Below are 25457 nucleotides of genomic sequence, written 5' to 3'. Positions count from 1 at the left end.
GTGACTTGGACGATAAAGTCAAAGCTTATACTGCGTGCTGGTTACCTCGAAGGCCACGCGATTCTTTGACTTTCCAGCTTTGTTTAATTTTAAATCTTCATATTTTCATTGTAAGGTGTCATTCATCAGATTTTATTTGAAGTACTACGAAATATCTATTTACGAAATCAAAAATGCTCAAAATCAACCAACCCATTTACCAGTCATAATCAGTCAATCGTCGTCGAGGAGAAAACAAATGAAAATTTCGCCTTTTCAGATATTAATTCAGGCTTTAGCACAAGTAATAATGATGTTGTGGTTTGTTCCGATACAAATACTGTTTGTTCTTGTGTAGGGCCTTGAAAACATGCTCGCTTTCTTAGCGCGTCCGCCTAATTATATACAACGTATTATACGAAATTTCTTTCTTCAAAGCAACATCTAGGTGTTATATATAACAAACCAGCATGAAACCACATAAAACTTGTCTTTCCTTAATTCATGTCTCTTCCAACCCATCTATATATTACGTATTCATATAGGCAATGACACACATATATGTATATAAATACGATTTACAATCACATATCAAATGCAAATATATTCTGCCACCTTACTAATCTATATACATTTACATGCGTATATAATAGACTTGTGTTGTGTATACATAGTCTTAACTGTTAAAAAAAACTCTCAGTTGTTTAATGTTGTTTGTTGTGTAAAAAGCTTTGGCCTATATAGTCATAAATATGCTTTCCTCTACTCTCTTTCTTTCTTATTTCGATTTATTCAACGCTTGTTTTTACAAAATTTGACGGGAAATTTCCATAATATTGCGGTTTGGTCATTTAGTGCATTGCTTACCATTGTTTTGACCATATTCACGTGCTTATTATTGCACGAGCTCTTATACAACATTCGCACTGTAACTGTGCTTGCATTCGAAGGTATGTATATTTGGTTAATTGTAATTGTAATTATTTGCCCTTCTGTTAACGGTATTTCGCTTTACAGTTCGTTGAACCTCTTTCATCCACATTCATTTACAAAGGATTACAGTATAATAATTTTCTCATTCAGTTTGGCACTTTCAGAAAAAACTTATCCTAACACCATATTCCACCATTTTGCCAATCTGTTAAGCTTCATAGGAAATTCCTAAAGTCGTGAATATTTTAATAGAAAAATTGAATTGGGCATATATATCCAAATCTGCATTTGTACGATCTTTCTGAAAAAAGCTTTCAAAAAAAAGCTGATTCAAATTTTTTGGAATTTATGCAAAGCTTTTACATTAAATTGAATCTTTGCTTTTAGCTGCTCATCTTAAACCAAACCTAAAAGGGATGTGATCTCCTGTCGTTGAAAAGGACGATGAGTACGATAACCATTTCTTTAAACAATTTTCCGTTAAAGTACCAATAATAAGACGATCGAAATTGTATTCGCTTAAATTCTGCAGGTATTCGAACTAGATTGGGGTCAGTTTGTCGGATAAGAATGAAAATCATTCACGCCCATTTACGTTTTGTTCACCAATAATGATAATTGCAACCCAACGGACAAAACCAACCCAAGCTCATATCAAAAATTAACAAAAACGTACATATTTATGGGACTACTAACAAAATCCTATTCTGCTTCCATGGATGTAAAAGATTTCGAATTTTAACTCGGGTATTTAGGAAATTCACTGGTGCGTCCAAAATTCAGTGTTTTCATTGCCCCATCATTCATTATTGTGAGTGACGAAATTTATTCTAAGGATTAAGGCACATATTGCTAAGATCTTCAGCAGGTGAAGACCTTTGCCCAGTAGTTGCCTTTTACAAAGATTTTGCCTCTGTTTCCATAAGCTAAGAAACGAGCCAAATAGGCATTCCCAACAGCAGCAAAGGTTTCTGATGCACCGGCTGCAATGTTGTCTTTCTAAAGGAACTTTTCATCTAAAATTAACTGTTATGGAAATAACTAAAATTTATTCCATTACGAATTGGGGATAGAAAGTGATTATTTTGTATGCCCCAACGTTCGGTTGTATTTAGAATAGAATTTATCGACTCAGAATGCCGTGCTGAGCGAGTATACATGTGTATGGCTTGTCTGATGCACACTTCTCAGTGTTCGAAACCAAACTTAGAACACTATTAATTCCGGCGACTTATAGAGTAACCAATAGTTGTTGTTCTTACTTGCCTTGAAGTACATAACAGCGTAATTTCTCTGCATTTATGTAACAATGAAAACCCACTATTTTATTTAAAACAATAACTGCCGCACAATTACTCTATAGGGAACCGGAAGTTAAGCGATAATTAAAATTTTTTTAAAATAGTATATATGAAGATGCACTTTAAATGTGTAAAAATTCCATTTTTGACTGAAAGAATAAGTTGAAAAGCGAGAGACGAAAGTATTCGTAAAGAATGATTCCAATAACATTTTATTATTTCTCATTTCTTTACACCTTCTCGTTCGAACGGTGAATGGACGGTAAATTTTTAATCTTTCTTGTAAAGTCTAAGAAAGATAGAAGCGATTTTGTGGTTTGCACATGCACCTTTGCCTGCCAGTCTGTTCGGGGCTTTCCACTGGGCCATCACAGTGAAATACGTACAGCAAACACATTGTTGCATTGATTTGGTTGCGCCCCGGTTTTTATCAATTTATAAACAACCATTTGGATAGAGGATTAAATTCCAAATTAAAAATTGTTGCCATTTACAGGGTACCATTTGTTACTCTTTCTCCATGCAACTGTACGCAACTGGGGAAAAAAATGCTCTAATCCTTTCCGTCGTCGACATTGTAATAGGCAGCAGATTGCGACAAGTCGACTAGTCAGTTATTTTTAGTTTATACATGGATTTGTAAAATGTGTTAGGACAATGATAATTTGGAAGCACATTTGCTCGAGTTCGATCCTGCCGAGTCAGGCGGTACTTGAGATAGGGCATTTTTCAATTTTGCTTCCAAATAGATAAGGAATTTTTGTTGCTTCCCACACTGTTTCGTCTCATACTAGTCTATTGATAACCTTCAATGCTAGCTCTTACTTCTTCTTGGTCTTTATGGTGAACCATCTACGTCTATATTCAAACCCGTCCATCAATTCGGAACATATGTGCGGCACCAGAACGAGTAGAACACAGACGGAAATGAATATATTAAAATTTCTAGCGAACCTGGATTACATTGCAAAAGGCATTACAAATTTAGTAGCGTTTCCGACTTTAAAATGAAACGAAAAGACAGCTGCGGTGTTTGATATAAAAGAAATACATATTCTAATCTCCATGGCCACCATTAACTATCCTCCAAAATTCTAAATATTTATTTAGATTGTAAATACAAAATAAAAATGATATTTTCGTTGCTAAGTACCTTGAACCGTGAACGCGTAATGCTTGTTACTTTTATTTCTGAAAATTTTTACGGTTTCATTGTAAAACGTTTCTCTGCCTTGAATATTGAATAAGCATGAATAACAAGACTCAGAAGGGAATATTGCAATATCGGAAAAGATATTGTAATAACCAACAAAAACTTGTTAAATTACCACTATCAACACGAGAACATACAACACAATTTATGAAGTTGTCCTCGAAAGATATTAACCTCAGCCAAGGTTTAGGCCATACGCAAAAAGGCAGCAACGTTGTATATAAAACCCGCAATCTTTGTGATTCAGCATCAAGCAATAACAGTAACAATGACTCTATTACCTCATACGCAAACGTCGCTAAACATTGGCCAAAATCTAGTCTTAAGAACGTGATACAACCCAGTTATGACGACGAAAAAAAAAATAGCAACAACAAATACGAGTTTACTGAGCAACGTTACAACTATGAATGCTTGGCCCGACCGAAAGTCAACAATAGTCACAGTGCCACAAGTTCACCCACTTATACTAGTTGTTTACAAACTTGTACGGACGACATTAAAGAGGCCTATGGTAATTTAATAGATGCGAAATTTTATAGCTTACAAGAGTTTCGGTTAAAAAATATACACGATTGTTTTGGGGAGCAACGGCAGCTTGAAATACTCTATCAGCAACCAAGACAACAACGACACGATGTACGAAAGCAACAATACAGAAATTTATCATCGATAAGTGATGACGATAACTATTGTATCTCAAAACCATATGAGTCGAATGTGATTGCAAAACAGAAAAAGAATTACGAAAATTTCAATATATCTATACCGTACCAATTGAAGCAGCGTCAACTAAGAGAGGAAATTATTAAAGAATTCAAGAATAATAAATTTAGATTGACAAAGTCCAAGCAGTTGGCATTGAGTCCTAGCTTGGCATTAGACTATCAACCAATGTATTAATATAAAAAAAAACTAAACAATAAAAAGTTTAATATATAATAATAACACGCCCAATTCTTTTTTATACGACTTTTTTTACACGACGTAAATATACTTTTTAGCACGAATTCCAAAAAAACCGTCTTTTTTTTAATTTTATTTTTGATAGCGTCTTACAAAAACTTATATATACAGCAACAAAATACAATTGGAGGAATACCGTGATAAGGGGTAGTTTGGTCGGTCGGCCCATACATGTGTTAGTCATTACTGTGCCGTTAATAGTAGACAAAATTCTTCATTTAAATCAACCCCGACAGCTGGGCTAGACATATCTGACGTATTCACCGATTTCTGGTCCAGCTTGTAAAAAACGTGTACGCTTGCAATAAAGTAGCGATGAATGGTTCCGAAATCGATTTCTATTTCTAATCTCCATTTAAATTTTTATATATATTGGGTGGAAATTCCTCTGCACACTAATGTGAATATTATTTTGTAATGAAATGGATTATATTATCCCTTTTTTACACGGTTTTTTCAGACAACATTTAGGTTTTTTTATCTTACAAAATTTTTTAAAGTTGTTGGACATATCCCCAAATGTAGGATTTTACGCGATTTTTTTTGCACGATTCACTGCGAACAAAAAGAGAGAGTGTGCATAATAATAATCTAATAAACATATAATAAAAGTATATGCATCGGATATGTTAGGAAAGGGACTCGATTATTCATTTCTTTAAAGTAAAAATCTTGGGAAGAGATCAACTCGCAAGAGTTCGCTTGTAGTAAAGCCTTACGTGGTTAACATAAGTCCACATGTCTGTTTATAGACAATAGAAACTTATGTGACTAGATCTCTAACCTGCTAGCTACTCAGTTGTTATACTTAAGGACGAACAATTTTCGATCGATATTCAAAACAATTTCGTCTTTCGAAAAAATCAATCCTTACGGCTAGGAAGGCGTATATCGCAGTTCGCTCAGGCAGCGTCGTCTGATTTCTAAATTCTTACCGATTTACCGATTTACCAAAAGAGACATCTTTGTCACTGCAATAAGAATCAACCGTTAAGGATTCTTGGTAATGGATCCTTTGTAAAGAAAGTCTTAAAAATTCGAATCCTATGGCAAAGGAAGTAGGGCATGTTATAGATCATAGAACAAAAAGCATCACAACAAAATATAAACACAGGATTTTCTCGAAACGAGGGGAGCTAGATTGTAGACCTCAGCGATAGATCCCGATCAAGCGTGCTTGCGAGCTCAGTGGAGTGACATATTGTGAAAACCCAAGTCTGCTCTTTCTATAAATAAGATTATTTTAAAAAAATTTCCTATAAATGGGTTTTCTTATTTGCAACCTGACAGGCGCTTGCATGTATTCTGATCAGCGACATCTATTGGCGAGAACGTTAAAGTAATGTGAGATAATTGTACCATGAGATGAAAAATAACAGCTTTCTATTTAGTATTGTTGAGCAATTCAGTGTCTATCGACGCTAATCATGGAACGCAGAAATCTGCTGTCGAAGCCCATCAAACACTTTTAGAAGCTTATGTCTGCCATACGAATAGACTGAAAATGCCATTTCGAACCATTTCAACATCGCGGTTTCGTTGCTTGCCAGATCAAAACAGGAGAGTTTTACGTGGCATCTTATGACTGGTCTACTACGACAACCGCATGCATCAAAATAGTGGGTTAGTCCAGAAGAACCATCCACATCGACACCGAAGCGGAATTTTCATGAACTTAAAGTTGTATAATATAAGTTTTTTTGACACGGTATTGCCATGTAGCCAGAAGGATTGGTAAAGGTTCTAGAAAATGATGGAAAATATTGTGATTAATATATATTGTACCAATTTTTCTCAATAAATGCGTTTCCAAGTAAAAAATGATAAACATACATGCAAGCATCTAATAATAAATAAATATCTACCATTCCACGCAAGACACAGAATTAGCCGCAGCGGCGTTCATAGCAAAATTGTGAATATTCTAAATGAAGAAAACCGTTTATGCAAAATTTCATTGCTGAAAAAAGCGCTACAACGGAAGCGTCTATTTTCGGCCAACAAATTTACTATACCCCTGCATTTGCGAGCCACGCTGTTATTTTGAGTTTTACACCTGCTGCATATTGCACATTCATGGACGTCTTCAATGATCATAAAGACATTGAAATATCCATTCGAGGCTGAATAACGTGTGTATATTCTGTACAGAGATCATGATTGCCTAGAAGAAAGAACTCCTACCCCCCACATTATGATGAAAATTGGCCCACAGGAGAAATAATGCTCAAAAGTTAATTTGTGAATTCCATACATCTGTTTTCTAAGCTCCCCCGTATGTGGAGGTTCTCAAGAGAAATAAGCCGTTATATGGTGCCAACGTCTAATTTGTAGTGTTTTGTGGTGGAAATGACCAAAAACCTTAAAATCTTTGACAAATCAGTTAATTTTGCTAAACTTGGGCCACAACAATCGAAGCATCCTCTAATATGAAAGCTTTCGTGAAAACTGTGATTTTACACAAAAATAACACACCTGAATCTCTTTTTACACGAATCGTTTTACTTTAACACGGTTCGCAATATTTTATGAGATTTTTGATGAATTTTTTTGTTGAATTTTTTGTTTTGATGTTTTTACCAATTTTTTCTCACTTCTCACTTGTAATCTTGCGTTATATTTTTCGCAATTCAGTTAGATTATGTTGAATATGTGCGTGCGATTGACTTATAGGTAGGTAGAGTATGTATTGTAGGAAGAGTAAGCACGTAACTTATTTTTTATGCAATTTAGTTTTAAAAATATTTCATTTAGTTTGCAAATGACCATTGAAGACCAAGACGACCGTGTTCACAAAAGTTTTTGTGAGTGTATAGCGAGAAACTTGGCTGAATTTGAAGTCGTTTTCGTCTGCAGGTAAGCGTCTGATAGGTCAATGTGTCTTAATGAATGCTAACAATTTTGCTATATATAACTTCAGGTTTTGGAAGAAAAAGAATGTGATTGCAGAAAGACTACTCTTCACACCGGATGAAGCTTTACTGCGTATACAAACAGCTGTCAATGGCGCTGTCCAATCCGAAAATCCGACTGAAATAATGATGCTTAAAAGTTGCAAGCATTCAACTTTGTATTCAATTATCTGAAGTGTCTTTTTGCTCTAGAAACTAATTGACTGCTTCACTTGAAGTGAAGTTGAATTTTGGCTTTAGCGCATTTTGCTAGCGTGTCTTGCAAAATATTCGCATAGTCAGGTTTTATTTTTGTGATGAATTGATAAATAGGCATTCCGCCTTACCTGGACAAAATTACTTCACTTCTTACTTCTTTACTTGTCCTTTGCGGTTTTGCAAACTTTGACCTATTCCGTCTTTCTACATTAATTTATGAAAGGCATGCGAAACGGTGTTTGATTTTCGTCCTGCTTTGCAGTGAAATACTTTATACGAGGTCCTAGTTAATATTAAAAATTTAGAGTCAAGGTAAATTAAATTTCTTTCTCGCTTTAGACATTGGACTGATCGTTTTTTACAACGATTAGTTGTTTCTATGCATTGTGGGCTTAATTATCTTATCGTTAAAGGCAGTAGGAAAGTAATACACTGAGCGTTTAAAATTCATGCAATAAACTTTACATTATTAAATGTAAAATGAATGTGAAAAAGTTCACGTAGTATGATCGTTCCAAAATCAGTAGGCAGAATTGCCTACTTTAATAAGGCTAATAAAAGAAACATGTTACGAAAAAGACATACTGATTATAAGCCAATTAGTTAGGCCACGCTGAATACGTCATCTAGCAAGCGAGGATAATCGTATATAAGCAAGTTGGTGATGGGACGATATAAACTAATCGCAGCACAAGAAGATACTTCCATGTACGATGGCCGAACCGAACGCGATCTGATCGTCCGTGAGAATGAAATTGGTATTCAAATGTTTGTTTATCAATGTACGTGCACTGTAAGCGATCATTAACCGCTAAACCTACATTTGACTTACATGTAAAATTATTAAAACGCGATAAATAGGCAAGCGACCTTTCTTGTTGTTGTTTAAATATATTCACTTTATTGTTGCTTATTGGTTTATGCCATTATTTGCAATTTATTTTTTATATTATAACATAGTTTTATTTATTCATTCATTTTTACTTATTCCCTTGTTACTCTATTGCAGCTAAAAATGTTCGGGTGTTTAAATGTACTTGAATTTATTGATGATTTACATTTTCTATGTGCGGTTGTTATTGTTGTTGCTGGGATTCTTACATCGTGTTTTTGAAGCAAGTTGTTGAAAACTTATCGATTTCCGTTTATTCAGCAAAGAAAAAAATTTGTTCATTACGTTATGGTATGTATGTCGATGTTTAAATTGAATGTTTAAATAATCGCCCTTCAAATTTACACAACATGTTCAAGAAAGTGAAATTGAATACAAAACTTATGTTTTTATGTGTGTAAATATAAAATTAACATTAATAGAAAGACATACATTATTATGATTAATGAAACTCGTAAGAAAATCAGAGGGTATTGTGGTTTAAAAACGAAAGAGAATTTTTTTTTACTCGGTTCTGCTTATTGTATACGTCCAGCAATATATAAGTTTTTGCACTACCCAGTATGTATGTGTGTATAAAAACAAAGTTAAAACACATAATTATTCATAACATGGCCTAAATTTTATGGTTCTTCCTTTCACTTGCCTCAAGTGCCGCTGCCTTGTGTGTATGTTCTTAAATTATTTTTATATTGTTTTAAGTTCTAAGGGTGTTTTTATAACATTATCACCATCCTCACCATTCTTAGATTATGCATATCTACTATACATACATATATATATACACATGTATCTGTATATATATATATATATATATATATATGTATCTGTGTAAGGTTATACATGTATGTATTTATATAATAAATTATTGAAATTCTATATATGTTTGTGTGTAGATGTGGGAGAGAATAACAGACATGGTTTATTAAGGAGTTTTTTCATGGGTCTGTAAATATTTTTTCAACTGTTTATATGCGGTTTTGTTTTCTGTATACACTTAATTTTATATATAAACAAACATTTTTTTATTGTTTTAAAAATTCCTTTTAAATTTGTAGCATACGATTTAGTTACTTTGTAAGAATGACATACATATTTAGGCAGGGAACGAATGGCCACATTGCGTGTGTATATATGTACGCGTTTATGTATGCATGTACTCCAATATATGTATGCGTGGACATGCATAAGCATACGCCTTCCTACTTTAACGCATACGTCTCGCGTATGTGTGTGCAATTTTTTATACATAAGTCACTGTATAAATAATGTTTAATATGAGACGATGCCTTTGCTGCCTTCCAAATCTTTATAATCATTACATTTAAATGTATATTTTTTATTCATTAATTTATTACATATTTTTTTGTTTATCTAACACAGAGGCTTCTAAAATAAAATAAAACGTAATAAAAAGAAGATCAATAAATTTCTTTGAATGCATTTTAAATACTTAATAATTACATGCTTTTGACATTGTAATATGTTATTATTATTATTATTGTGGCTTTTAAGCTTTTCTTTCAGTTTAAACTTGTATTTGGTGTAATGTTTGTGGTAAAATAAAAATAAACTTAAAATTTACGAAAAAATAAAAATTAACCCTACAATAGGCTTTTGTTTTTTTTTTTCTTTAATAATTTACACTTACTGCCCTTCTTCGTTCACATGTTGGTATTCTTGCATTTATGATATAGAAAATAGTATAAAAATTCACAGTGTGCTTAATAAATGTGCTTAAACAGAGATAAAGTTTAACAATTATTGTAAATTAAAAAAAAAAGCGATAGTAATATAATTACACAAAAACTAACATACATACATAAAAATAAAGAAAGAAACCTGAACAGCTTAAGCGAAACAAAAGCAATTTCAAATTTTCTTAATCAATGCGTTAACTTTTCAGCCCAAACATTTGTAATTTTTTACAAAAACAACACAGTATTAGATGATTTGGGTGGGTGATGGTTTTATGAAAAATTACAATATATTTGGCCTAGATTACCACACACTTGGGCGGTATTGGTTTAACCAGCCCGATGGAACTTTGCACTTATTTCTTTTTGTTTTTGTTGTTGGCACCGCGAGGCGGTGTCAATGGACGCCCCGAACTACCAAAGTTAGGATAAACGAAACGTCTTTTATCTGCAGGTTTTAAAATTTGAAACGAACACATTAGCGTATTGTCCACCGACATCATGGCACCTATACAAAAAAAAAAAAAAAAAAAAAAAAAAAATATTAAATAACAAAATATGAAAGTGAAACTTATCCGATCAGACCATTTTGACAGCAAAGTTTTTAATCAGTACCGAGTATAGATTATAGGCTATTCTTTCTTAACTAAGATTATACTTCTTCTACAGCTTTAAGTGGATAGGACGCAAGCCCATAATAGCACAGTGGGAATATATATGTCAAACCTGTACATCTCGAGAGATCAATCTCCCATTAAAACGTCTTACCTAACATGTAAAATCGTTACAGCCGGGATTTTGATTCAATTGGATTCGATTGAAATGATTAACGTACCATAATTAAAACTTTTTTGTACTGAAAGAAGCTGCACAAATTTTGAAAATCGACAATTACCCCAACAGTAAAAAAAAATTGAAACTGCTTCTTTCAATATGCAACTTTTTATACCACTTGCAGTACAAGGGTATACTAGGGTTGTGCGGGTGTATGCAACTCGCAAAACCACCTTTCACTTTCTGCACTCGTTTGAGCGTGTTTTCTTGTGTTCCGTCTGCAGACCGTAAAAAAACGATGTGACGTTTAAATTAAAAACATCGGGCCCACAGTCGAAATCCATTTGATATTCTGTTTAGTTATCAACTGAAGCTATCCTATCGATATGGGGCAATCTTTCGATGCTAGAGAGCCCATACGCCAGCATTTAATAGAAAAAATGTAGAATGATTTCTCACTTGCTATTTATATGAATACTTACCCGCATTATCAAACTCGCCACAATAATTTGGGGCTGAGAATAAAGTAACCAACTGACGTTTAGCAAAGAATTCATAGCCGTCTTCAACAACTTGATGGGCTCGACATATTAAATCAAATTCATGTTTCTCTAAAAATTTTCCTACAACCTAAACAAATCAAATATATTTTATCTTCTATCAACGTTTAAAACTAAGTCAAAGATAATTTTACCTCCGCACCAAATGTAAAACTAACCCCACGATCATTTTCGCCCCAACTCGGGGTATCTTTATCGGGATCAGACCACAACAGATCACATAATAAGCCCTGATCGGGCACGTCTGTCGGACGCATAATACGACGTATCTGTTCCATCGTTGTTAGATCAGGACTTAAACCACCATGGCAGCAGAAAATTTTTTCGTCCACTATTTAATAATAATTTTTGAAATATCATACTTTTCAATATTTTTAAACAAGACATACCTATGGCTGCTACTGGTAGACAATTAAAGCAATCTGTAAATGTTTTCCATAGTTTAATGGTATAACGTCGTTTGCACTCATCGTAAAATCTAAAATAAAGGGTGAAAGAATCAGCAATAAACTTATATGAATTATTTGACTAATTGTTTTACCCATAAATTCTATTAATGCTGGCGCATTCATGATTGCCACGCAGCAAAAAAAAATTCTCAGCATATTTTATTTTATAAGCCAATAGTAGGCATATTGTTTCTAAAGACTGTTTGCCGCGATCAACATAGTCCCCCAGGAATAAGTAATTAGATTCGGGAGGAAATCCGCCGTATTCAAATAAACGCAATAAATCGTAATACTGGCCATGAATATCACCTAATTGTCAAATTTAAGAAACAAATTAAGTTACAAAAAAAGTTTTTGAATAAGAAAATCATCGTGTTAACATAAATAGGCAGCAGAAAGTTGCAGTTGCTTAGCGGAAAATTTTCAAGCTTTACGTTTATAGGTAAGCGAAATTGAAATCTCTAAATAGGTAATAAAAAATTCTGACCAATAGGTATAATTTTTAGTGCTCGCATACGTTGTGCTGTAATATTGTGTTAAACACTTACCACATATTTTTAATGGCGCTTCGAGTTCCAATAGTATAGGTTGAGATAGAAATATCTCTCTGGATTTTAAACATAAACCTCTTATCTCACTTTCTGATAATTGTACATTTTTGCCGGGTCTTGCGCCTCGCACTATCGTATAATTATATACAATTAAATCAATGAAAATTCCGCTGCGTACGAAGAAAACTCACCTTCCAATAATCGCGAAATTATGCTGTCAATATTCATGATATCTGACATGCCTTTGGTGTGTTTTACAAATCAAATCTCCAACCGTCCTTCAGATTATTAACTGTGGCAACGGTTAGGAGTTCACAGTCTTTTAAGCTGTCTTAACTGGCGGTATTCTTTTGATTTGTCGTTAATTCGTTGCTCTCCGATAATCATCAAAAGTTTACCTTTACTTTTGTTGATATACCCACTAAACATAAATGGAATTCAGGGTAAGGGCCTTTCAGCAGTGGCAGTTTGTCGGCGCAAATTGTTGTTCCGAGACTACGTATAAATTTTTCTTTCTTTATTTCAACATATTCTCACTTTTTTTTTTCATTTATCTTACACATTACCAAATTTTCTTAATTTGTTAAACAAACCGTGTGTATAACGAAATAAATCAATAGAAACCGCACTTAATTGTGCCGTCGTTTAAAAGATGAAACATCCACAAAAATTTTCTAATAAAATCGAAAATTTCTTAACACGACGGGTGAAAACTGCATTTTTTTACATCCATAGATATTGTAAAGCTAGAGTGGGAATGATTACAGTTGTTGAAAAATGTTGACGCCATTTTAAATTATACAAATTTGTATTGTGGGCTTTAAAAAGAAGGAGAGAGACGACAATGCAATAAAAAATTTTTCAGCATAAATGTAGTTGGCTTGGTTCAAATACCATTTCTTGTAGGACAAAAGTCAGCTGTTGTTTACGAAACTTTAGCAAACATTATCTTGACCACAAATCCATAAATTATATTTGATTTTTGTTTGAGTTTAACCTAATTAGCAACAAATTATCCTAATAGTTATTAAATTCTTTAAAGATGTACGTTTTATTTCCTTTGCTTTAATAAATTTAAATACAACATATTTTTATCGTAGAATTTTTTTTTTATACAATTTATGACTGTGCCTTGTAACGAATTATAAATTTATATTACGAATGTGATAAATAAGTTTAATTGGAAATGTTGTAGAATATGGATTCCAAGATGTTTTTGCTTATACGCAAGAATTTCTCTAAACAAAAGTTTAATAAAATTTACCGTCAATGCATTTATTAGTTTCACAATAACAAATTGATCAATTACAGCAGAATGATCGGAATGCAAGTTAAATGATCATTAATCTTTATTACGTTAACTGGCTTTCATTTCCATGTTTCAATTTGTTTAGGTATAGGTAAGCACAAAATATGCGAGAAACGCTCTCTCAAAACTGTTAAATCAGACGCACTTATTCACGCTTTGCGTAAATATTAGTTGTTTAGAGCTGGCGGGCAATTATGTAAGCGATCATCGTGGTGATTATCGCCTGATTTTTTTAGGAGACAATTGATTATCGCCAGTTTTCCAATGCTTCTCATCAAATGTTTCATTATAATGCATTAATCATTGAGAGAAACGTAAAAAGTGAGTGCCAAATTGACGTTCATTTGTTTGTATAAACAAATTACATATGGTAAACAATAATAAACATGCAAAATAAAATGAATAAGTAATTAAGTGGAATTTCACATTTGACAAAATTAATAAAGTTAAATCCGGTTTTTAAATTTTTAGGTTTTTATAGCCGGAAAGTTCATTATTGTTATATTATATATTCTTTTTTAAAGGTTTTCCATAAAAATGAATGTTACCAGTTCTGTTATAATATAGAATTAGTGATTAATTCATATAAACAATGAACAAATAAAAAGAAAATCCAGTATATAAAAAGTTTTACTTCCAGTATTCAATCGCATCCTTCTCCTCTTCAATGAACTAATAATAATATGAAGTTACAGTGAGTCTCATTAATGTTGGGATCGTTCGCTCCATAAAAAGTATATGTTTGTTAAACCTAGTTTATTGTTCAGACATAAAAATTTTTTTTACTAACTTGTACTACTAGGGAATACGTATTCAAATATAAAAAAACAAGCAATCAAAACATTATTCCAGTGACAAGAAAATTACATAACTTCAACAACTTCAAGAACATTGCGTCATTAATATTTTATAAAAGGAAGAATACGGAGAAAAAAAGCGGCATATTGTTAAAAATTACTATTTAGAGACTATCTAGAGACTTTTTGTTTAATAACGTCATTTAAGACTTTTGACATATTTTATAAGATTTCCTTTGTGTCGGAAACAAGGACGTTACTCTATTCCTCTTATAGTCTGTTTTTCAGATCCTGGAAAGAAGGGATTGAATGTTTTCGTACATAAAGATCCAATTCATCCCACATATTTTTGGTGGGGTTCATGCCCACTTTGGGGCGCTTTGGGAGAGTCATATAGTAGCCATTCTTGAATTAAGCGGGATTCACGCTTGAGGTCGTTATCTTGCCAGAAAACCCCAAGTTTGTCCGCTCTTTCTTTCAAATCTTCTTTCCATATCCTACAAAAACCATCCTTGTTTACAATGTCATGCATAAACACCAATTTTCCGATTCCATTAGCTCAACTGTAACGTGACCATTGCCAAGCTCGCAACGTAAGCTGTAGGTACAAGAACGTAGTAGAAAACTAAGACTTTGGCTTTGCTGATGAGAGTAAAGAATTTTTGCTTTTTCCCTCGCAAATTTTAGTCTTAGCTTCCTATTACCAATGGCTTCTTGTACCAACCAATATTCTTGAAGTTGTTGAAGTTATTTAATTTTCTTGTCACTGGAATAGTGTTTGGTTTGGCGCATTTGGCGATGATCGCAAGCAAACTTGCCAACATTACCTGCTTGCATTAATAAAACAAAAAGAAGTGTAAATTGGAACGAAAATAAATTTCAAACAAAATTGTTTGCTTACAAACAGCAAATCAAAAAATTTTAAATTTGTGAAAGATAAAAGAGTTAATGCTTTTATTTCACTTTTTACCCCAATGCTAGTAATCAATTTTGAATCATCAATCTTTATGTACATCATCATACACTGTCGCTATACGATGTCTCCAATTTTTATTTCTAGTTATGGGGCTTCCATCAATTTTCGCTTGCTTTGACAGCCAAAGAAAAATAATATCTTTTCGTTACATTTTGGATGACTATTGTTTTCTATAATTTATTCAATTTAGATTTTTCAAAAATATATGTAATACTAAAAATCTTTATTCACGCTCACGCATCTCTCAGTAATATTCCTTGCTTCGTAATGACTCAGTTTTTACCATCACGGCAACTCTAAACTACAAATGTGTTATGTTTTTGTTTTTAATTGCTTGATGAAAAAAATGATTAAGTTCGAAATGTTATAATAAAAAAAAAAAATTAATAAAATATCTTAAGAGACTTACAAAACTTATAATGCAGTTATTTAATGAAAGACTAATAAATCTATTACTTAGTTGTTTACATTTCATGAATTTTTGTAGATATTTGCGCTATTGCTTTCTTGAAATACATTTAAATAATAGATCCGTAAATCGATTACAAAGTATTTTATTTGGTATAAGAGACACGAATGGTTTAGTGATTAAACATAACAGCTTGTGCGCTAGATTCGTTAATTCAATTTACCAAAAAAAATTTGATGTTCATTTTTAGTTTTTGATTACAGTACACCGCACTTCTAAAAAGAACATTTTAAGAAAATGTTTCAAAGTTCTGGAGATAACCCACATATTCAAAAGTGTGTCATAAATTAACTCAAAGAAAAACTCAAAACAATATGAAACTTGTTTGCATTTCTAGCCTAATAAGTATGAACTTGACCTTCCATAGCAATTAATTACAGCACTGCCCCTATAGTTAATTTACAGCGGTCACTTATCAAAGAGTTTTAAAAGATACTTTCTCGTCAGTTAGACCACTGAAGTTGCACATAAACTAGTACGAGTGTTTCGAGTTTCTCTTTCATGCGTAATTAATAATAATTCATAAAATTACACCTGTTTTGTGTTACTGATTGTGATCATTACTGGGTATTGCTTTTCGTAGGCCTAAATAATAATGCGCGATTAACAAAAATTTTAAGTCGAAGTTTGAAAACTGTGTTAAAAAAGTGAATTTATGTTATCTTCTATCTCTTAACAATTTTTTTTTTCGTTATAATTTGTCGTTGTTTCGATCAGCCAATTTGTCGCACGCACATATCCCGTGTACCAATATAAACGAGTTCAACATTACTTTCTACGGCTATTATCCATTATTATTTAGTTATATACCACTGTGGGTACGTTAAATGCATCGTGAAGTTTATAACACTAAAGATGTTTCTCTTCGCGATTGCTCCGTCCTGGTTCTTTAGAAAATTCTCAAGACCTTGAAATGAAAAGGCAGCCAAATGTGTGCACGAAGCAGCAGTAGCTCTAATCAAACTACAGGATGAGCTCTTTTGCATCTAAGTTTTCTGCTTAAAATGCACATGCTCTTCATTTTTTTTATATTAAACTCAGATTTATCGTAAATACAGAGCATTGTAAACTTACGTTTTAATCATCTGAACGACTTCTTGTTAAGTTTTTCGTACCCCCGATTACTTGAATTAAAGATGAGAGTTTGACTTCGACAAGATGCGGTTAGGCATTAACAAAATGGTAGATCAGACCACTGATTTATTGCGCTATAAGTAAGTGGTAACGTGTAAGTTAATAAAACTTTCAAGACTGTTTTTAATCATTTAATTAAAAAAGCAAAAAAATTGACATCTTGTGCTAACACGGTTTTTGTTAAATTCTTTATTGTATACATGAAAATGCAGATGAAAGCTATGAAAAGATAATTTCAAATTCCATTTAAAAAATTATTGGTGTTCTTTATAATTGTCGTGAGCAAAACAGAACCACTAATACTTTTGTAACATTTGATTGCAAGGTAGCACGAATATATCAGATCGTATGCTATATAACGAATTTTTTTCACCGCGTAGATCAAACTAAAAATCATATTTACATGCTCCCAAATTGCCTACATTTTTGTTATAATTGTGTATTCTTTCGATTTTATTGAACTTTTTTTTTGTCATTTTCGTCAGATCTACAGCCCAATTTCACTAACCTTCAAATTTAATTTGATTGCAGCCATAGAGTATAATCTAAAAAAAAGTTGGTTTTTCTGGTAAAATTTCCTAACCCGTAAGTGTGACATGGACAAATAGTAGGGCAAATATTCTTTAATTAAATTTCCGTTGGTTCTTCGTACGTTTCTATAGATTACAAGATGGATCTCATGGATGCAAAGTAGATAGAAAATTTTGATATAAGATTTAACAAAAGCGTTAAACTGCTTTAATGAATTCAGTGACGGTTTTCCAAAGAGTCGGTTTTCAAATTACTTAGCCAGTTGGAGAAAGAGGACAAATTTTTGTTTTTTCTTATTGCCATATTAGATATTTCAAATAATGGAGGTTGAGGATATCTATGCTCTATCTATATATTCTTATTGCCATATTAAATATTTAAAACAATTTTTGAGTTTGAGCATATCTATGTCTGTAATGACAGTTTTATGGACTTCATTCAGTCCATTTTTTAATTTTTGCTGGTACTAAGTAACGACGTATTTATTGTTGTATTAAATTCTTATTAGAATATCGAATATTTGGCTTAAATGATGGGTATCCCAGAATCGAATTAGACCATCAAGTCAAACCAGTCAAACTGGTATTGTTTTCAATTGGTAATGGTGAACTACCTGTTTATTGCTGTTGTTCATCTTTCTAACTATTCCAAAATAGCAAACACGACATAGCACATTACTAGTAACAATTGTGGTCGGCATATATACATATACGTCTATTTGCGCATGGAGATGTTCTCTTTTTAACTGGTAACCGACACTTAAAACACAAACAACTTACAACTTGCTCCCTCTATACTGAGCTATTATACGCTACACATCATTATGCATTACAGGTCGTGTTTATTGGGTGGCAAACGCTTGAAAGCAGTCTTGCTGCAACGTTCAATCGTGCGTGTCGCAAGAGACTCTAGTTTTATCGAAACTTAAATTAATTTTTTTTTTCTCTAAAATCTTCAAAACAATCATAAAAATCGGATTCATTCATTTATGTTTTACTCGTTCATTCAAGTACAAGAAAATTTTTTTGTGAAACGTAAATGCTGTCGATACGATAACAAAACTATTTGAGTGGAACAACGGCATTCCTAAGTGACTTTATAATAGTTTGTTAAATTTACACAAATTGGCTTAGCCTAGGTAAACAGCATTCCAGAGTGTTTTTAAGAATTATTCGTTAACAAAAATCATAGAAAAAGTATAACAAAAGATGGATTCAAATCCAGAAGAACTCTTCATTTTCTAAACCATTTAACAGCCCAGTTCAACAATCAAGTAAGAGAATTATTTAATCTTGGAATTTCTTTTGTTAGTGAACTTTTCATTTGCTTTGCTTAAGTATAAATGTAATGCGTCAATAACTACTTTACTTAGATTTTAAAGTGAACTTAAATTTTTCCAGCTTTGTGCAACGCTTCTGAGATAAAAGTTATAGTATACTTTAGAATAACTTCGGCTTTATAGATTTTTTAAATTAACAGTAACATGCTTTTTTATCTACAATAACCAATGGACTAATTCGCAGACATTTGTGCCTACCCTAAAGTAAGGTGAAGTAAGCGATTTTTCAATACAATCTCTAGTCGTATAAGCTCTTCCTCTTTCCGTTCTTGTTTTATTTGCAAAAGAGTATGCCGCAAACTCAAATGAATTCTTTACCAACAATTGAACAAAAATTGCTTAGTGTTATAGCCGGGCAGGACTTGGGTGACATAACGCAAGAGTTATGCGACTTTTCATTGGAAGAGCAAAACGCCACCGCGGAGGCACAGGGCATACAACCAACTGCTGCTTCGGATTTTATACCAGTTCTAGGAAAAACGGTTACATATATTGTGGCATGTGTGTTGATTAATGACAACGATGAAGTTCTGGCCATGCAGGAAGCTAAAAAATCTTGTGCCGGTAACCATAATCGAATGTTCTTAATGATGGTAGCATAATGTGTGCTTTTTGTGTTTATGCTTAGGAAAATGGTATCTCCCAGCTGGCCGAATGGAAATAGGTGAAAATATATGCGAAGCTGCAATACGAGAAGTATACGAAGAAACTGGTTTAAACGTTGAGATGAACACTGTTTTAGCTGTAGAAGCTGCAGGGGGTTCGTGGTTTCGTTTCGTTTTAACGGGTCTCGTAACCGGTGGCTCTCTAAAAACTATCGCGCAGGCGGACAAAGAATCTCTTCAGGCTAAGTGGGTAGCAGATATTACACAACTGCCGTTGCGAGCTCACGATATATTAAACCTCATCGAAATCGGTAAAGCTTATAAGCATCGTAATGACGGTACGTCATCGCAACTTTGGCATCCAGAAACTTTGCCCACAAGGTATGCTCATCACAAAAACTATTTACGTGTGGTAGCGGTAATACGGAAGCGTGCTACAAATGCTTTAAATGTACTTGTGAGTGAAAAAAATGTACATCATTTCCCTACGGTCGAAGTGCATCCGCAGCGTAGTTTGCATTCAACGCTACGTAAATTCATGATTGAGCTTTTTGGAGCTGAGTTACCACAACACAGGCCCCACGGCATTCTTAGCATCGAACATCAGGCTTCACCTAAACCTCACACTACAGATGGTATTTGCCTAAATGTCCTAGTAGTGTTTAGGCCAGCTCTTGAGGAGGTCTCCCTTATTGGCAAATGCACTTGGCATGAATTAAGTAAAACTCTGGAAGATAAATTAGGACAAATACTCTCTAGTAAACACTCGACCATACCCCTCAATGTTATAAAATAATTTTCTTCGCACTTTACTGCATTAAATAAAACCCATATCTTTTTTATGTCGCCACCAGTTTTCAGTAAGGTACACATTTTATTATATTAGATAAAATATAAAAAAAGCAAAAAAATTGTGATTTAAAAATTTATAAATAATTAAACAAAAATATTGATTGATATATGTACACAAAAAAAAAAAAAAAAAAATTTAGATCTTTAACTAGACGGAAAATAATTCACATATATTAAAATTGATTTGTAATGCCACATACATTCATTTTTAGAAAATGTAGATGTAAATATAATGCGCAAGACAAAATCTATCATGCAAGACTGGTAAATGGAATAATGATTCTGATTTACGGATGTCTACCTATACGAATTAAACGAGCGGAAAGGTAAAGTTTTTATGCGATCAAATTTCTGTCCTGCTGTTAACCAAATAATTGGCTAATCAATCAAAATGATTGGTTATTTCCAAATTTTATTAAATAATTCCATAAAGCTATCATAAATCATAAAGGTTATGGCTACATCAAGGCATACGCGCCCCAGACGAGGCACAGTCCCCTTATAAAAGGCGAATGGACCTTCCTTTTGCCAAATTTTTACTATACAATCCACCGTACCTTTGTACTTTGCCGCTTCCAAGCCTTGCATGCGTGTCTTCACTACATCTAACGGTGTATTGCCGAATACTGAAGCAGCCCCAGCTACAACACCAAACACACCTACCAAAAGGGTTGGCACTTTCTTCTCTGAATCTCCACGTTTATATAAATCTTTCAGAGTTTCCATAACAAAGAAACGTATTGCCTGATTAGAACCCTGCTTCAAAATAGTAGGCGTCAAACCCTTATAAATACCACCAAAGCCTGTAAAATATATAAAGATACAAATCGAGATATATAGTAACTTGTAAGGGTCATATTACCTTCTGTTTTAACAATGGTACCAACTCCATGAAAGAATCCCTTGAATTTAGGATTCTCGCTACGTTGATCATTAATAAATTTCACTTTAATAGTCTCCATGGGCGTTACAGCAACAATGGCTTCGCAAACGCCCGCACCCAAACCAGCTAACAATTTGCTTGCACTGCTTAACTGATTATTTTCGTCAACCAAAAAATATTTGATCTGTTCGAAAGCGCCAAATCTTGATGAAAAAGAACGATTGGATTGAATTTTAAGTCATTCTTATGTTCATATTATAGATAGATATTTCGAAAGCTACAAACCTACACGCGGACTTCGGTATACTGCCATATAATAGAACACTTAAACCTCTGTATAGGCCAAAGAAGCCACGTTGTTGAACGGTCTTTTTAACACAATCAATAACACCAGTGTATTTCTTAGCGGCACCTTTCTCGTCTAATTGCAAGTGTGTCTTAACATATTCCGTCGGATAGGTGATTAAGATTTCGAGGCCACCGGTAATGCCACCGGCTATAATGCCCTTTAAGCCTTTACTACCGCCGGAGGGTGCAGCAGCAGCACCTTCTCGTGTCATCCATGGACGTTGACCGAAAGGATTTACAAAAGCTTTAATGCAGGGACCATCCATTTTCCTCGCCAGGACAAGAACTTATGACATTTAATTACAAAAGGTCCGACAACAATTTGGATATCTGTTTAGATAAATCCACAAATACAAATACAGATATATAAACTGATGGAGATATTATTAAATTCAAATCTGTTTTTTTTAAAGTTCGTCATCGTGGTCTAGAATTTTGTTTGACTAATGTTAACGAGTTCTAGATAACCTTCAATTTCCATATTTTCAATACGGTACAAAAAAAATGAAAGGCGTTTAATGCATTCTCAATGAGAAATCAGTTGCATGTAGTCTGCATTTTTGCTTCACCAGCTCGTGACACAATGTTAATCCAGCTATGACATGAGTCCATGTATCTACGAATTGCCTAAACCTTTCTCTACGCGTTCTCAGTCGACTTGCTTGAGAACCTGTTAACTCTTTTTTCTTTTAAATAGAGCGATGCGTACAGTCCCTTAAATATCCCCTTGAAATATCTTAGATCTTTTACGAAACGACAATGGCAAAGATGACATTTTAAAGGATTAATGCAAGCTAAATATTGACGGTATTATTTTGGAATTGTGCAAAATCGACGTACATAGAATGAAATAAGATGCGCGACATGTACATAAATGACGGTACTTATTAAATGCGCACGGCCCTTGACTTCTTGTACAAGAATTAATTAGCTAAGTAGCAGTTTAAATGCTTTTTTTTTTTTAAGTTATAAGAATGCAATGAGTGGAAAGTATGAAAATTGTCCACATGTCAGACTTTTTTGCATACGGTTACCGAGACAAGCTTGTACGAAGCTTTTAAAACACAAATTATGAATTATTGCTTGACTACTTTTAATTAATATAAATTTTTTAGTCGCTAATATTATAATTGCCCGTTTATACTCACGTTCATGCAAACAATTGTACGAGTCGTTAATTTACGTGAAAGTAATTTAAAAAAACCGCTAAATTCGATTCAATGCAAGCCTCGTTTATATTTTCCTTATCTTGGAGATGATTAAGAAAATTTGAATTAAATTCTTCCTTATGTAAAAAAGCTTTATTTTTATTTTGGTTTTTTTTTTTAATTTTCCTTTTATATTGACATTTATATATTTTATGTTTCTCGAAAAATTAATAAAACGAAAAGACTTGCGATTACTTTTTTTCATTGCATGCTTTATAAGCTCTAACCCAAAGGACCTCAGAATTACTTAAATAAGCATAACATTTGCGCTTTTTTATTTTCATCACAGGTCGCCGAATTATTAAAAAAAAATTTTAAATTCAAAGACTAAGCTCTAAATTAAAAATTCAATAATTGTAGAAGAAAGAAAAAAATTGTTAGCCCTTGTGGATCATTGTGGGTGAATAAATGGATTGGTCTCGCTGGGGCCAAGAAGAAGTAGAAACGTTTTCAGCAATAAAATCTCTCCGACGAAATATTGCTCTTGAAGACAAAGTTTGGAGGTTGAAATAGATGAATGGCACAAAGATAGACTATTCACTACACTATTGGTGAAGACAATTTGTACTCTCAGCTGAACAGAAGATATATCAGAATTACATTTTCCTTTTTTGTCAGCAGGTTCCTCTCATCCGAATAGTTTTTTCCTCCCTTCTTTGGACGGTTAGTCAGCAAGCTTTTCTTTTTTTTTTTTTAAGAAACAAAGTTCTCCCGCCAAAAATTAATGATCTTTTTTTCCTTTGTATATGAAGTGACTGAAAGAACTAATCCCAAAAATTTTAGGCATAAAAATTGAAGTTTGTTGTAGAGGAACCGCTTATTTCGCGAAAAAGAAAGAGAAATTTGGTAGGACTTTAGTAACTTAAACTTTTAAATGAATAAATTACTTCACCATGAGCTCGTTATTTGATAAGGTTCTGCCATGGCTGGTTAAATAGAGAAAACATGTCATCACACAATAACATGGTTTGTCTATATATGTTTTTTATTTCATTTCCCGAATTTGTCGTTTTGAGGTCTTAAAATCTTGAAAAAGTGCAAAAATTCAAAAGTAACCAAACCTTATCGTACTAGTGATATCGAGTATAGACAACTCCGTTGACTAAAAAGCGATTGCAGAAGAATTCTCAAGTAAGTGTTCCGCAAACATAAAATTCATCCGCTGACTTACTCTATATTTTTTTCTTTCTTCCATCAAGGTTATGTTAAGCCGTTGACAGTACACTTGTTCGACGATCCTATAATCGAATGCCTGTGTCTCGGTTTAATTCATGGGAAAAGGGGAATCGCTTCATTAGTCAGCCTCATAAGGATGCCATAAAAGAATATAGAGAGGAGCTCTTAATAAATATCGTCTCATTGTAAATATATGTATAATCTTTGCCAGATCGAAATTCAGTTTCAATTAATATTGTGGCTCCCCAAACGATCTTAGTCTGAATATATTCTATCGACGGCTGTAGCTAATAAACACAAATTGACAAAACAGGAATGCAAGACGAGAGTTATTTTCATAAAAAGAGACTTTGGGTGAACGATTCTTTAAAATATTCTTCCCTCTGTGTTCTTTTATTATGAAAGTTTGTCGACTCCTGATTTAAAGCATGCACATTAACTATCTTTTAGACTCCCAGAATGCAGAATATGTTAGTATAGTGCTGGCGTCGTGTTGCGTAGAAGCAATATTTGCTTTATCGTTATTTACTGATTAAACAGAATTTATGTAATATTTGAAACGTAATCACTTGAAACCGATTAAGAAACATTATCAAACCGCTTAGGTAGCAACTGTTCTTTAATTCAAGTGCTTTCATGCTTATATAGTTTTAATTAAATTGAAATTTAAATAATTCATAGTGTACTTAAGAGAAACGACCCGCACATCGATTGAGCGTAACTAGAAACAAAAGAGAAAATTCATAAATTGCCAATTTTCTCTTTTCTAACTAACATACACGTCTTTCTATCCAGTCCAGGCACGATCGTCATTATCTTGTATCGTCGACAATATTGTATATACAAGCACATTTGAAGTCACACAGATATGAATTATATAAAATTTCATATTTTTTACAATTCTTACGTTTTCTCTTTGTTACAAAATCGCTTTATGTATTTTCTTTTATAGATTAAACTGTGCGGTCAAAATTCGTTTTAATACATATTCTGTTGATTTAATTTGATCGGAATGTATGTATGGTCACGATTTATTATTGGATATTTATTGGAAATTGCGGTCTTGCGAGGCCGACGTCTAAGAAGCAACTGTGACGTTCAAAAAGATTCATTCAAATTAAACCTGAAAGTGAAAAATATTGTAAAGCATTTTGTGGAGAGGCAAGCAGAGCCAGCAAAGTCGTCTATATTAAACATTTGAACCCGAACGGCAATAGCAACAATAATCAAAAAAAAAACATTTTTTTTTCAATAATTTTCTCTCGCATACAATTACACTTTCGTTGGCTAGCTATTCTGTCTAATATAATACTCTAAGCTTTAGATATGATGATCGACATCGTCATAATCGGAAGGAGAGCTGGTTATGGGTTTTCTGGTTTTTAACACCTATTTCTTATATTTA

The 25457-nt window shown here is 33.1% G+C and overlaps 3 protein-coding genes across 7 annotated transcripts; 1 reads left to right on the top strand and 2 right to left on the bottom strand.

Annotated features, from left to right (window-relative positions):
- Positions 1–10014: 10014 nt before the first annotated feature.
- On the bottom strand, positions 10015–13184 carry LOC119638960 (serine/threonine-protein phosphatase alpha-1 isoform). The gene is made up of 8 exons (XM_038036117.1): positions 12985–13184; positions 12617–12920; positions 12423–12554; positions 11967–12183; positions 11815–11903; positions 11560–11756; positions 11348–11495; positions 10015–10599 (listed from the first exon to the last, which is right to left on the bottom strand). The coding sequence occupies exons 2-8, from the start codon at positions 12663–12665 to the stop codon at positions 10448–10450; spliced, it is 984 nt and encodes a 327-aa protein (XP_037892045.1). The 5' UTR covers positions 12666–12920; positions 12985–13184; the 3' UTR covers positions 10015–10447.
- Positions 13185–18459: 5275 nt separating this feature from the next.
- LOC119638930 (8-oxo-dGDP phosphatase NUDT18) lies at positions 18460–20648 on the top strand. 3 transcript variants are annotated; one of them, XM_038036047.1, is made up of 4 exons: positions 18460–18914; positions 19042–19184; positions 19268–19544; positions 19609–20648. In XM_038036047.1, the coding sequence occupies exons 3-4, from the start codon at positions 19271–19273 to the stop codon at positions 20379–20381; spliced, it is 1047 nt and encodes a 348-aa protein (XP_037891975.1). In that variant the 5' UTR covers positions 18460–18914; positions 19042–19184; positions 19268–19270; the 3' UTR covers positions 20382–20648. The 3 variants fall into 3 exon arrangements, with proteins under 3 accessions (XP_037891975.1, XP_037891974.1, XP_037891976.1); XM_038036046.1 differs by having other exon boundaries at positions 19042–19194; XM_038036048.1 differs by having other exon boundaries at positions 19165–19544.
- Positions 20421–25157, bottom strand: LOC119638931 (putative tricarboxylate transport protein, mitochondrial). Of its 3 annotated transcripts, none has more exons than XM_038036049.1 (4): positions 24960–25157; positions 21606–21998; positions 21300–21523; positions 20421–21240 (listed from the first exon to the last, which is right to left on the bottom strand). In XM_038036049.1, the coding sequence occupies exons 2-4, from the start codon at positions 21932–21934 to the stop codon at positions 20837–20839; spliced, it is 957 nt and encodes a 318-aa protein (XP_037891977.1). In that variant the 5' UTR covers positions 21935–21998; positions 24960–25157; the 3' UTR covers positions 20421–20836. The 3 variants fall into 3 exon arrangements, with proteins under 3 accessions (XP_037891977.1, XP_037891979.1, XP_037891978.1); XM_038036051.1 differs by lacking the exon at positions 24960–25157 and adding an exon at positions 22817–22941; XM_038036050.1 differs by lacking the exon at positions 24960–25157 and having other exon boundaries at positions 21606–22780.
- Between the last annotated feature and the right edge of the window lie 300 nt (positions 25158–25457).

This window comes from Glossina fuscipes, unplaced genomic scaffold (genome assembly GCF_014805625.2).
Source record: "Glossina fuscipes isolate IAEA_lab_2018 unplaced genomic scaffold, Yale_Gfus_2 111, whole genome shotgun sequence".
Classification (NCBI taxonomy): domain Eukaryota; kingdom Metazoa; phylum Arthropoda; class Insecta; order Diptera; family Glossinidae; genus Glossina; species Glossina fuscipes.
This window is presented reverse-complemented; position numbering and strand designations above follow the sequence as displayed.

Excerpts from the sequence above, each read along its gene's own strand:
- LOC119638960 (XM_038036117.1), bottom strand. The coding sequence starts at position 12,665 with ATGTCAGATATCATGAATATTGACAGCATAATTTCGCGATTATTGGAA. Across the intron at positions 12,555-12,616 it reads AATTTCGCGATTATTGGAAG|TGCGAGGCGCAAGACCCGGC; the intron begins GTGAGTTTTCTT and ends ATTATACGATAG. Across the intron at positions 11,496-11,559 it reads GTTTTACATTTGGTGCGGAG|GTTGTAGGAAAATTTTTAGA; the intron begins GTAAAATTATCT and ends TGATTTGTTTAG.
- LOC119638930 (XM_038036048.1), top strand. The coding sequence starts at position 19,271 with ATGCCGCAAACTCAAATGAATTCTTTACCAACAATTGAACAAAAATTG. Across the intron at positions 19,545-19,608 it reads AGCTAAAAAATCTTGTGCCG|GAAAATGGTATCTCCCAGCT; the intron begins GTAACCATAATC and ends GTTTATGCTTAG.
- LOC119638931 (XM_038036049.1), bottom strand. The coding sequence starts at position 21,934 with ATGGATGGTCCCTGCATTAAAGCTTTTGTAAATCCTTTCGGTCAACGT. Across the intron at positions 21,524-21,605 it reads ATACCGAAGTCCGCGTGTAG|ATTTGGCGCTTTCGAACAGA; the intron begins GTTTGTAGCTTT and ends TTTTTCATCAAG. Across the intron at positions 21,241-21,299 it reads TACCATTGTTAAAACAGAAG|GCTTTGGTGGTATTTATAAG; the intron begins GTAATATGACCC and ends TATATTTTACAG.